A 13768-nucleotide genomic window follows, 5' to 3' on the forward strand; every position below is an offset into this window, starting at 1 on the left:
AACTGTGCGCGGGCGGCGCTATGAGGTTTAGGGGAGGTTCAATATGCAGCTGTGTGGATTGGAAAGTAACGTAGTACGAGGCTACAGTTTGTACTCAGCTGCTAATATACAATAATTTATATTAATAAAACTCAGTATTATTCAGAGCCAACTTTAAAACTGTGTTTATAATTAAGCTCCGAGGCGTGTTTGGTACCACAGAATCCACCTTCATTAGAAATGAAAGCGGGCGGTAAGTTGTTTTACCTGGATACTTGTAGGCTAGTTGAAGCTTGTTAGCCAGGTAGCTAATTTTTTAAATCTCTTCTCTTATTTACTCAGTGACCAAAGTGTTTTTTTTAACGCATGTATACTAATAATTATTATTTATAATAATGACTGCACCATAAATGTGTTATTCTTACAGGGTAGCTTATTAAACAAACTCTGTCAGGATCATTTGCCTGAAACCAGTTTGACTTGGGGGGCCAACAAATTAGGCGCTTAATTTTGACCATACTGTTTAAAGTTCTATTTTGATTAACTTTCTTATACATCATTCATTTAATTTAAACAACTGCTTAATCCTGGTCAGGGTTGTGGTGGATACCTTATGCTTATTCCTTTCCAGTGAAGCAGTTTAGGACCACCAACCCACCTTCTGCATGTTTATTAAAAGTGTGAAGGGAAATCAAACTCAATAATACATGAGAAATTTGAGTTTCGAACCGTGTTTCTCAGAACCCATGTTGTGTGCATTATTTACTCTGTGGGTTAAGCCACAGGGCCAAGGATAATCATCATATTTGGCTATTTCCTAATACTAGTAAAGGAAGTGTTATAACAGCTTATTGGCATTTAATTCTTAATTAAACTTGTTAAATACAAGCCATAGAAAACCGAACCACTGACATCTTGTGTCTATTGGGTGAAAAAACTTTTCACTAATAAATTATGCATATTTTTAATAACTGTGCTATTTAATTTGACTATCATTCTGCTTAATACAATTCAGTTAGGATTATAAGCCCTGTTTCCACTTCTTTTATTCTTCCTCTAAATGGTTTAAGGAAATGAGATGCAACCAGTGTGAACTGCTTACACCAGCCTATTTTGTGTTCCACGTATTGTTCCAATACCCACATGCAGAGAAAGAAAAGTATTAACATGTAGGTGGTACCCTGGGCCTGGGGCATGTTTGTTGTTCCCTTAACGTCTATCCTTTTACATTGGACAAATAATAATGGCTCACATGGTGCAGCAAAATATTTAAATGAGATATATTTACTAAAGGTACAAAATGATATGCCATTTAAGTTACCACCCTAGTAACAAGTAAAAGTACAGTTTATTTCTAAAAGTATACTTCTTTGCACTAATGAATACTTTAAAACGTAATTGAACCAACACTCCTGTCAAACATATAGTGCATTATGTCCCAATATATGATTTTTTGATATATATATATTTTTTTTTTTAAAGTAAGTAATGTAGTACTTTTGTATTCAACTATCCACTATGCTCCCAATATAATGTGCTGTATACTGTAGCAGGATTTGGTTTACCATGTAAAAAGAACCCCTAAACTTATGCTTTGCTTTCTATCTCCGTCTCTAGTGCTTCACTGTCGATGCCATAAATGTTTTTCTTTGCCTGCACGAAAGAGGGTTCGAAAGCAGGTTCCATCTTTGGGGCTTCTCTCTCTCCCTGAGGAAGTGCTGCTGTATGTACTCCAGTGTCTTTCGGCTGAAGACCTGCTCGCTGTCAGAGCTGTAAGTTTATGCACAAAAAATGCTTTGCATTAGAGAGCTGGTCAATAAGTGTTGTGATCACTCACCATCCAGTGAGTGGCAGTTCTGCCATTTAAAGTGCCTTGTTAATAAAAGACTCCAGTATGTTTCCTGCAGACACCATTAATAATGTTCTATTGTTTTTTTTTTTTTTTAATATAGGTGCATTCTCAACTTTGTGATATAATCGACAACAACTCAAGTGTTTGGGCGCGAGTCAGCTTTAAGGACCGCTGGCCGGCTACGGAAACTGTCTGGCTCTTTAAGAGGTATGCTGCCATTTAGTAATAATTGAATTCCTGGAAAATAATTTTGGTTTCTAATAAATAATGTTAGTTGCCTATAGTAAAATAAGAGGCATTTTATATGGCTTGACTTAATTTAAATAAAAATGTAGTAAAGGTTTAATCTTATTTAATTCTGCTCTGCCTTTTTTTCTATAGAGCTGCTGAGAAAGGAAATTTTGAGGCTGCAATAAAACTAGGAATTGCGTATTTGTACAATGAAGGGCGTAAGTTTTTGTTTAATTATATATCTGTTGAATGTCTTAATTAATTAATCAAGGTACACTGAAGTCCAGTAGACTTAATTGGAAAACTAGACTGTCAATGCTTAAGTTACAAGTAATAAGTGAATGCTAACTGTAATGAGGCCTGCTATGTCATGGCTTGGAGGCAGTAACGTTGACGAAAAATATAGGTGATGTTGCTATTCTCGTTGGCAGTGATGTCTATGGACAAGATTAGGAACAAGGATATTTGAGGGATGGTGCAGGTAGGATGTTTTGGAAAGTTAGGGAGGTGAGTGAGATGTTTTGGGCATGTGCAGAGAAGGGATAGAGTTCTATTAGGAGAAGGGTGCTAATGAAGGAGCTGTCAAGCAGCAGCAGCAGGAGGAGGAGAGGAAGACCTAAGATGAGGTTTGTGGGTGCAGGTGATTGGTGTGACCGAGCAGGATGTTCAGGACAGGGCAAAATGGAGACAAATGATCCACTGTGGCGACCCCTAGTGGGCGACGCTGAAAAAAGATCTGTTAACATTATGTATAAACCTTTGGTTGTATGTAATGTGCTCATAAAACATGTAGCTTTACAGGATGTCATTGCTGCCATTGGCACTAATGCACCCACATACCATGACACATGTTAGGTATTGTTGACATTATGCTTATTGATTTGATTATTTAGTTGTTTTTAATGCAACACTGTCAAACAAGTGTATGTTTAATCTGCCATGTACAAGCAGAAATGTCTTAAATATTTGCAACTTCTGTATTTAAATGTTCTATTAACGTGTATAAAACTTTGATTTGCAGCATCGCTTAGTGATGAGGGCCGGGCTGATCTGTGCGGCAGTATGGCCGCTCGGTATTTCTCCCTGGCAGAGAGTCTGCGCTCCCCGCTGGCTGATCCCTTCGTCTGGCTTTTTATCCGGCCACCGTGGTCTCCCTCTGGTAGCTGCTGCAAGGCCGTGGTGTACGAGCATCTGAAAGCAGAAAGCGATAGCAACTTGGTAAGAAAACACAAGCAATCAGATTTTTTAGCTGTGTATAATCTATCCAACATTTTATATTATAAACAAGTAACAAACAAGTTAAATGCTCTGTAGTTGAGATTGTCAGTGCTTTTTAAAGGCTTAATAAACTCGATTAGCATTTACACAATAATGCATGAATGACTTATAAGTAGAGTCCTCTCTCTTCTTCTCTTAGTTAGACATTCCCTACCTCCTTTTTATTGTTGTGTAGCCACAGCTTCTTTCCTATACAAGATGTGTGTATTTTATGTATGTATGTATGTATGTGTATTTTTACATTGTGTGTTGTGCAGGAGAGAAGAGGAACACTGCTGCATTGCCTGGCGAGAGTTCTTGAGCTTTTTGATGTGAGTACTAAATTTATCAGCTACACAATGAATAGGTTGTCAGTCACCGTCTCTGGCTTTTGATCAGCAGCTGGCTGGGCACTTGGCACCTCATAGATCTAATCGCAACTGTTAAGTAGGGCTGTAGCATGTTGACTTTAATCACCACAGCAAAAACTGAATAGATTATTTTTATGAATTAATGCGATTAAAATGTTCTGCCTTTTAATCATATAACTTACGAGAAGTGATTAAGTGGTGTTATGTTTACTATACATGCCAGTAATTCTGAAATCCTGGTCTTAGATCGGCCTCTAGTTCTTACAAGTAAGCAGTGCTTCTAACCGGTTGGGTATCTACATAGACATAATTGAGAAGAGGGGTGGTGGGAGGACAGGGGCGTGGCCAAACAGGCTAGCCATTGAGAGGTTCTCTTGTCAGTCGCAAGCCCAGATAAAATAATCTTCACCCGCAGATTCACCAGACCAAAATTATTTTAGGAAGCCGTGGCATCTGTGTATTACCATTTCTGTTTATACACCTAATTCTTTGTCTTTGGTTTGTATGATGTGTAACAGGACGAAGAAAAACGATCAGAAGCTCTGGCCATGCTGGATGAGGCATCATGCCGTGGAAGTGTGCGGAGCGCCTACCTTCTGTGGCAAAAAAATCGGCACACAGCTGTAAGAGCATCTATCATCTTTGTTAATTGTATACTTAGCTGTGTGTAGTTAATGATTGTGGCATTGTTAATATGGCACCTTTGTTTTGTGCGCAGATGGTTGACCCTGGCAGGTATCTGCAGCAGGTGCGCACTCTCAGGGACTATGCTGCCAAAGGCTGCTGGGAAGCTCAGGTGTGTATCTTTTGATGTCCGTTACAACCATTACGTCACTTCTTTATGCTTGAACTGATGGTTATTTCATTTCAGCTTCTGTAAGGTTGGTCAGAACAGCCTGGCTGCCTGGTTATTGTTCAGTGAGATCCACTCCCTCCCTCAGATATGATCTGGTCTGTTGTTTGAGGTGTTTGAGTAGCACTTCAGCTTAATGTGATGAATTGGAATGTTCATTGTAAGCCAGACTTCGTTCTTCGTCCATGCCTGACCTTGCCAATGCTAGTTTGACCACCAGAGTATAAATTTCCACACACGCACTATCACATCACACAAATCTTGTGAAAAGTCGTCTCCGATTACTGGAGGCTTTTATTGCCACAACCCCATATTAAGGCCTCTGTTAGTAGCTAGTCAGGTATCTACATACTTTTGGCCATGAAGTGTATGTTGGCTATGGTTTTCCAAATATGCTGTTTCATGACTCAGTTCCTTCAGTGAGTCCCTGGAACATGAGGAGTTAAAGGCCTTTACCAAGCTTATTAACTGACCACAGTACTGTCATCTTTAATAAATCAAATGCTAGCCAGTGCATGAAAATGTTAAATTGTTTAACCTGACAATTAATTGTGGTCATTTCCCATCATTATCAACTCCAACTGTTTTAAATTAATGGTCATGTGCTAATTGAGTCCAACTGCTGCTTGTGAAACCTAAATTCTTATTGGCTCATTTCCCTCCCCTGTTTGCCAGTGACCTTTTTAAAGCCCCAACTTGAGACAAATTGTTTATATGCTGTGGATAGAAGCAAAGCACAGACACGGTGGAGAGAGACTAATTCTCACTGTTTCATTCAATCTTCAAAACCGGAGGCCGGGTTTGCATTTTAGATTTAGCTAGATTAAGTTTCCTTGTTTTGAACCTTTGTTGTGGCCTTGTAGCTCAATATGATTTAATTTGCTCTAAGATTAGCAAAACAATGAAGCCATTCCATTCTTTTGCTGGATTTTTGTTTTTTTTTTGTCTCAAAATGATGAGACCTGTCAGATCTTTTCATGCAAAACTGCATGTGAATAGACTGTCCATACTGTCGGTCAGTAGTGTCAATATTATGCATTAATTCAAGCTTGGCGCTCAGTGGCATAGCCTTCACAGAGTGGTTTTGCCATGCATCATGTAAAAGGCTTAAGTGCTGCTGTAAGTGTTCAGCCTCACTGTGAACCAAGTGCATATTGCTTTTCATGTAAAAGCCAAGTTATCTGTAGTAATGCTGATTTCCTTTTTTCTTGGGTTTTTTTCAAGTAAAATGCCTTCAGCAAAATGGAATCACTGATTATGTCTTATTTTTAGCAGCAGCCTCTTCAACCCATGGTTTTGCTGTTTAACTTAATGTTTTTTTTTTGTTTTTTTTTTAAGCTGTCTTTAGCAAAGTCATGTGCATGTGGAAATCCTTTGGGTTTGGAGCCACGAGCCTGTGCTGACCTGGTGGCCCAAGTCTTTCTTTCCCGCCCATCCCGTCTGTCTGGTTCAGACAGGCTGCACAAACGAGGCATCAACGACACCATGAGGTAGCGCCATTCTCTTAGCAGAAAGCATTTGTTCGGACATTGTTTGAATGATCGACCATTCACACTGTACCTGCCTTGTTTATTTCACCTCTTTTTAGGTACATCCTGGTGGACTGGTTAGTGGAGGTCGCAACCATGAAGGAATTTTCCAGTCCAGCACTGCATGTCACTGTGGCCTGTGTGGATCGTTACCTTGCTCAGCGCTCTGTGCCCAAAGCCAGGCTGCAGCTTCTGGGTATTGCCTGCATGGTTATCTGCACTCGGTGAGGCTCTGCAAGCATGCACACCTAGCATAGTGCTATTGATTTATTAATAAAATAATTGGAAACTAAAGTACTTACATAACTGAAGAAACTACTACATTAATTATTTAAGGTTTTAAGCTTCCTTCTCTCAGTACAGGCCAATATAATGAAATGCTTTTTGTTTTACTAATATTGCTAAACATGTATCATGTTAAATACCAGATGATTCCCCTAAGATGTGTATGAATTATTTCTTGCATTTTTTTTCTTAAATTTTCCTCCCAATCTAGTTATCCAACTGCATTACGCTTTTCCTCTTCTAATGTTGACCTCCACACCTGATTAAGGAGAGCTGTGACTAACATACATACACCCCCTCTGACACATGTGCAGAATCCCTTCCAGAGCCCTCCCTGAACAACAAGCCAATCATTGTTTGTGTAGGCGCCCAGCCTGCCGGTAGTAGAACTGAGATTCGAACCAACAAGTTCGGGATGTTAGCTCTGGTGTGCCAGCATGTGTTACCTCTGCACCACCTGAGTGCCCTGGATTTGTATAAATTATTAATGACAACATATATAGTCTTTGTAAAGTCCTCTTTCAATACATTGTCTAGGACTCCACATTCTAATCACTAGGTTGGTAGGTAGTAGTTTGTGAATGGGAGGATTTTATTTATTTACTTTCTGAGTGATTGTTTTACTTGTTTATTTCATTATTTGTTAATGTCTGGCTGAATGCTTTGTTTTCTTTTGTTCTCAGGTATATCAGTAAAGAGATTCTGACCATTCGAGAGGCTGTGTGGCTCACTGACAATACTTATCAGTATGAAGACCTGGTCAGGATGATGGGAGAAGTTATCTCTGTGTTGGAGGGAAGAATTCAGGTAAGTGTGTTTCAAAGAAAGGGAAAAAATGTAACCACAGATAACCGGAACAAATACTGTAGTTCTGGTTTTGTAATTAATTGTTACCCCCTCCCTTTCCTTTACCCCAGACTCCCACTCTGCTGGACTATGGCGAGGTGCTGCAGTCTTTGCTACCCATGCAGAGGCGCACTGCTCATCTCTTCAGCTACACATGTGAACTCTCTCTCCTCTTTTCTCCGCATAAGTTGCCTGGCCCTGCCCATCTCGCCAGTGCCACCCTGCTGCTCACTCGTGCACTACATAACTACGGTAGGGCTGTGTTTGGTTTTTCCCGTTCTCATTTTAATCATCAGATAATCTTGTTGGCTACAACCACAGGTCCTTTGCGTCATGCAAATGGGAGCAAAATGCACATTATTAACATCTGGTTTTATTCTCTATTCTCTTTCATAATTTTGTACACAGAGCTGCCTCTTCAGGGTGTTTCTGCCTCCTCCTAATTGTTGTCGGGTGTTACTGGAACCCCTGCAGCCCTGACCCGGATTATTAACTGGTTATATAATGCTAAGTTTTTCTTTCTTTTTGCAGTTCCAGTCTGGCCAAATCAGTTGGTGGAGAACACAGGTTTTTCTAAGCAGGATCTAGTACCCACTGCTTTGCAGCTTTACATTAAATGGTGAGTTCTTATGACTTGGTTATCTGGCTTTATCCCATCAGACTGCATAAGGTTCTTCTTTTTTTTTTTTTTCTTTTTTTAATTATTATTATTTTTTACTATGGACAGTTTAAAATAAATTGTGGTCAATTATGCAAGCCCAACACCGCTGACATCCAGGCTTCAAATCCCAGCAGTGCCTGTCAGCGTTTACACAGACATCATTGATTGTCTGAGGGGAGGGTTGGCTGGATAAAAAAATAACTGTACCGAATCAGGAATCCGGACTAGAATGATTCACTCTGGCAATAGGAAAAGAAAAACATCAGTGTAATTGTAAATGATAGAATGATATGCCACTATCTAATTTTCCTAGTTCATCTGGTCCAGGCTTTCTCCCAGCAGTAACGCGCAACCAGATTGATGCTATCAACCAGTTTCAAAGCACCATCTGTACCGTTTTTGCAGTGTGTAATAAGCAGATGCTCCCCTGCTGTAATGTGTTTGATTAACTAGGCTGATGAGTGCTTTGTGGCGTTCACTAGGACCTTAGCATGCTCCACTATTTCCTAAAGTATATTTAGTTGTACTGCTTGTTGAATGCATCGACTTGGTTAGAAGCTTCAGTGGGATGTCTTGAAGTGCCCTGTGCTAGTTAGCACCAAGTTAGAGTTGCCATGTTGCCATGCTGCTCACACATTTTTTCCCACACTGCACCCATGCTGTCTAGACTGTGGGGAGTGCAATTTTTAAAAGAATCTGCAAAATAAGTCCTCCTTCTTTCTCTTTCTTCTCTCCTTGCTGGTAAGAATAATAATTAGAATTGAATATGTTTAGATTTATGTAGAGGTTATGCAGTTTAAAGTGTGTGTATGTAGTTTAGTAGAGCATGGGCACTACTGGATTAAAAAAAGCCTGTGTGTATATGAGACAACCATGATAGTATAGTCCTTTAATAAGTAGAAGATAAGAAACATGTTTTTAAACATCTTTTGTGGTTTCTTTTGGCAGTTTTAGTCAAGATGTGCCAAAAGACTACAGACAAGTGTCCTTAACTGGTGTCAAGCAGAGGTTCGAAGGTGATGCTTTTCAACAGATAAGCAAAGAAATTGTAAGTATTATTTCCTTTGCAAGGTTTCACATGGTTTTAACAACTAATAGGTGAACCAAGGGGGTATAATTACTAACAAGGGTGGTAAGAATGTTAAATGGGCCACTGGTAGCCTAGTGGGTAGATTATCAATTGGAAGATTGTCGGTTCAAATCCAGGCTCTGCTATGCAGTCACAGTTGGGCCCTTGAGCAAGGCCCTCAACCCTGTCTGCTCCAGGGATGCTGTACAAGAAATTTCTTTCTTTCTATCCTTCTTAAAATGTAACCCAATATTTTGTAAGTAATGTAAGCCAAATATGATCATTCTTTGTTAAGTAAAATAGCTACAACAATAATGTGTGTCTTTACTATTTATTTAGTTGTTTCCCCTGTCTTTTCTTTAAACGTTATTTTAAAATGTATTTTTAATCAAGCACCCATCGTTCCCGACAGTAGGAAATGGGGTGATTACTCTTTTATGGCACTGTATGCTGTCATTATTGCTCAAACTGCGTTTGATTTTACTGTGGTCGATGACTGCATCTCATATAAAGTGATTCATACTTATCATTTTCAGGTAATGGATTTTAAGGAACTGTGCCAGGTGCTGGAGGTTTCAGATGCCGAGCTCCACATCGAGTGTCCCAGTCCCAACAGCCAATCAGCAGACCTTCACACATTCCTGTCCTCTCCATCTAGGAACGGCCAAAGGTGATTGTATTGCCATATTATATTAACATTTTCTGTCTATGTAGATATATTTCCTTTTTGCTTAGACTTTGTCTTAATGCTGGATGTTTTTATTATTAAACAATAACATCTGATTGAATGGTCATAAAGGAAACACTAAACATGGGTATTGCCATGTTGACTGTGACATTAGGAGAAATTTATCTAAGCAATATAACACAAGAGGGAGTGCGTTATCACAAATATCATTGCCGTAGTTAGGTCGTAGATTACAGACGTAATGTATTTTGGTTATATTGGTTTTCTCCAAAAACGAGTCAAAAAACAAAATCGAAGAAGCCCTGAATTTTTAATACTGAAATATCTTCCACCAGAAACTAGTTCCACAACCAATAAGTTGTTGCAATGCAACGGTAACTATTCCCCGGCCTGCCTTAACACATTTTGTGTGGATAAAGCTTGTTCCTTGACAATGTTTCAGTAAAGTAATACGGTTTTGCTTTGCTGGTATCACAAATAGCACTGGCTTCCTGTTTTAAATATGACATTAATATGCCTCCTCTGGTCTGTAAGGTGTGACAGTGAGGCACTTGATGTTAATTTCAACACTGACAGCACTGCTAGTGCTGGCCAGGATCAAAGTCCACCAGATTAGCTACAAGATTGTACAATCCCCATGTGCTTGATGCATGGCTTAGAGGTAGCACTGCTGTTTTTTTATGGTTCAGTCCAGAGTTGTACTTGGTCTCCAATGTCTACTACAAAAGGCCAGTTCACTTCTATCATTCCACCAAAGATGTTCTTAAAACACACACCTGACTTTCCTCCTATTTTATTACTGGACAGGATGTTCACATTTCTTCTTTTTTATCAGCAGGAGAGATGACAGCATGCATTCTCACAGAGGTAGTTTTGTTGCCACGCCCATAGCTGAGCTGTCCACTCAAGAAGAGACACTTGTGGGGGATATCCTGGACTGGAGCCTGGATGCTTCCTGCTCAGGATACGAGGGCGATCAGGATAGTGATGGAGAGCGAGATGCTGAGAGTAAGTGAACTGATGGGCTTCTCTTACTGTCCATCACTGGGCAGTATTGTGGCCCAGCTGATTAATATGAAAACCATGTACTGTAGTAATGTAAGAGTAAGTCTTGCTTTAGAGAAACGTGTTTTTTAAAATATTTTTTTCTTTAGTTGTATTAAATACTGTGCTACATACAGTTTGACGATCGGCAGCGATGCTATGACATCCAATTTTGCTTTTATGATTTCTCTACAGCTCATTTTTTTTGCTTCTTTTCACAGCTTCAGCCTTGTCTGTCCAGTTGCAATTCTCTCTGGAATCCACTGACATGCGACTGCACTGCCGCGCCCTCTCCAGCGACGAGGACAGCATCTGCCAACCTTCCTCCTCCTGCGCTAAACTTTCCTCCAAAAGCCCGCTCTGCATCAACCTCCACAGCTCAGGTTACTCCTCAGTTCAAAGCAGCAGCCCTTCCTCATCCTCACCATCCTCCTCCACCCTGATGCCCTGCCATCTCTCGCCGGTAAGCCTGACTCCCTCCTCAGCACCTGCTTCACCTGGCTTCCGCCTGTTGGTGCCCATGCAGAGACCTTGTGGCTCGGCACAGCGGCAAGTCAAAAGGAAGAACACGGCGGCGCACAGCGGTGAAGACGTGGACATGGAAGAGGAGGACGGAGATGTCGCAAGCACTGGCACTGAAGCTTTCCTCAGTCTGTAAAGATTATATACCAAATCACTGATGCCACTGATCACCTCAGTGCCTAAAGGGTCTGTGCCAGCTGGGAGCTTTAAAAAAAGTCTCCAGTATGCAGCTGCTGGTGCTCAAAGGGAAGTGCAGGCAAAAAAATCAATGCATTTGTATCTGGAGCTTTGACTCTGGGGCATGTTTGTCCCATTTGATTCATTCCTCAGCTATTTAACCACTGGAAAGTTTGGACAATCTGCTCGTGAACCTGTGTGCCACTAAATACTATTCCGATCATCATATCCCTGACTCAAGGACTGTTTCAGAAGCTACTTTTTATATAGTTACATCTATAGAACTTTTTTACATCTCAGAGACTTAAATTCAGGTATTGAGAAAGCTTCCTTATAATAAAGGAACCGTCTCCATATTCAGTATGAGCCTACACATCCCAAATGGTCTTTTTATTTCTTAACGGCACTGATGTGTTTCTCTGGGCAGCTTGACTATCCTTGTCTATGTAAAAGACTAAGTTATACATTACATGTCTTTGTATGTCTGTATGCTTTTTGCTTTTTTTGTATTTACCATCCTACTGTTTTGTGCCAATGTTCTGATACCAAAGGTACCACCTCTAGCATATTCAAGTTGCTTGGCAGCATATTTTGTACTGTAAAGTCTTCACTCGGACTCAGTGCCAGATTGATTGTGATAGCGTGACTGCCTGTGACGAAGAAAAATGGATACCCTAAGGAACTAGTTCAAATTGTTCTCCCGTCCCTCTCTTATGTACTTATTCCAGTCATTTCCAATTCCCAATTGTGAAGAACCCAATCGCACACCACCTCTGACACGTTTCTAATCGGCAGCCGCTTCTTATGACCTGCCAGAGAGCCACGCTAGGTCAGCTTTCCCTCCCTCAAACACTGCCTCTTTGCTTGGACTCCTGCCCAGGTCGGTGGCTTTACTGCGAGCCTGCGTAGAGACGGGGAATAATGGAGATGAGTGTGTGATTCTCCATATATAATACCTTTCGTGAACCCTCATTCATGTCAAAAGTAGCTGTTGGCTACTACGTGTCAAAGGGGGCGTGTTCGGTACGGCCCTCCTCACTCAGTACAAGGGTCTGAGCATTAGAGGAAATACATTAATGGATGCAAATTAATTGGGAGGAATATAGCCTTAAAAATTGCCTTTCTTTACCTTTTGTGTGTCTATTCACTCAACAAGTCTCACCGAAAAAGTCCCCAGTGCTGAAATTGCTAAATGTAGTTTTCCATGAGAACCAGTAAAACACACCTATTTAATAAGGCACATGGCTCTTGCAGTTTTGTAGGAAAGCATCCAGACAGTTGGCAGATAACTGGGTTCTAATTTTATGTTTACATTTTATGTTTTCTGTACGTGTACATTTGCCGAGTGGAGGCGTTTTTAACACACTGCTGTATCAAGCCACCTACAGGTTCATATATTGTACAGCATTTATGCTCAAAATGTTCCTTCTCAGATGTGTCACATATGAAGTCATCACCACTTATTGTCCTGGTATGCTTTTGGGTGTTTAAAGTGTTTTCATTTTTGACTGGGGGAAGAAATATTTGAAAAATATTGCAGCTTTTTTTTTACGCACTTGTACAGCTTACATGCCTGGCTTTTCTGAAACGATTAACTTTGTGAAGCCTAAACACTGTTAAAACATTACTCACAGCAACATTACAGAAGCAGGAGCATCACTTGTATTCATCTGTAATATTTCATGTCCGGTGGCGTTCTCTACCGGAAGGACTGTACCTGTTTGTAAGAAACGATGCATTACAAAATATGACAAATCTTTACAGTACTGTATTTTTTTTTTTACTGTCACTCATTTTTTATACTTGCATATGTTTAAGAAGCTGTGAAAAACCACTACTTGAAACTGCTAGTTGTGACCTATTTCAAAAGCAATAAAATACTGCAGTAGGTAAAGTATGAATCGGATGTGTGCAGTCGTTTTTATTCATTCATTAGTAAGGACCAGTCCAAAAGTGAAGAATTGAGCAATTTGTACCATCTTGAGTCCATAACATTATTAAAAGATTGAGATACTCTAGAGAAATCTGTATGGATTACCCCCTCTGTATATGAGCTGTAATATAAGTATTGTAAGTATTAATGTATAGAAACAGTAATATACAGAAGCATTACTAATACACACCTTAATACATTTAAACAAAATATGAACTGGTATAAATTCATAGTAGGGTGTGGTTCCACAAGAAAATTATAGGCACTTATACATAATGATTTTTATTCATTGTAATTCTAAAAATTTAAGGGTAACCAGACGTTTCAGAAGGAGCAGCAGAGCATGCGCACCTATCTTGTCATTCTTACTTTGGCCAACAGGAGGAGCTGCTCGTTACAGCAGCTGGGTCATCTTTTACACTGGTTTTCCTACTACTTGCTTATATCTTATTGTCCTCACTTGATTAATTA

The 13768-nt window shown here is 40.0% G+C and overlaps 1 protein-coding gene across 2 annotated transcripts; it reads left to right on the forward strand.

The window, feature by feature from the left end:
• The first annotated feature begins 22 nt into the window (after window positions 1-22).
• ccnf (cyclin F) lies at window positions 23-13261 on the forward strand. Of its 2 annotated transcripts, none has more exons than XM_063018787.1 (17): window positions 23-232; window positions 1597-1751; window positions 1932-2038; window positions 2213-2280; window positions 3084-3280; window positions 3598-3651; window positions 4209-4313; window positions 4409-4486; window positions 5882-6033; window positions 6132-6296; window positions 7041-7164; window positions 7275-7455; window positions 7735-7822; window positions 8813-8912; window positions 9470-9603; window positions 10457-10629; window positions 10887-13261. In XM_063018787.1, exons 1-17 carry the CDS (start codon window positions 220-222, stop codon window positions 11321-11323), a joined length of 2331 nt encoding a protein of 776 aa, XP_062874857.1. In that variant the 5' UTR covers window positions 23-219; the 3' UTR covers window positions 11324-13261. The 2 variants fall into 2 exon arrangements, with proteins under 2 accessions (XP_062874857.1, XP_062874858.1); XM_063018788.1 differs by having other exon boundaries at window positions 10460-10629.
• The last annotated feature ends 507 nt before the right edge of the window (window positions 13262-13768 follow it).

This window comes from Trichomycterus rosablanca, chromosome 22 (assembly GCF_030014385.1).
Source record: "Trichomycterus rosablanca isolate fTriRos1 chromosome 22, fTriRos1.hap1, whole genome shotgun sequence".
NCBI classification, from domain to species: Eukaryota; Metazoa; Chordata; class Actinopteri; order Siluriformes; family Trichomycteridae; genus Trichomycterus; species Trichomycterus rosablanca.

Bases quoted from the DNA above. Each gene is read 5' to 3' on its own strand.
- ccnf (XM_063018787.1), top strand. The intron at 6,034-6,131 runs GTAGCGCCATTC...ACCTCTTTTTAG, and splicing joins GGCATCAACGACACCATGAG to GTACATCCTGGTGGACTGGT. The intron at 7,456-7,734 runs GTAGGGCTGTGT...TTCTTTTTGCAG, and splicing joins TCGTGCACTACATAACTACG to TTCCAGTCTGGCCAAATCAG.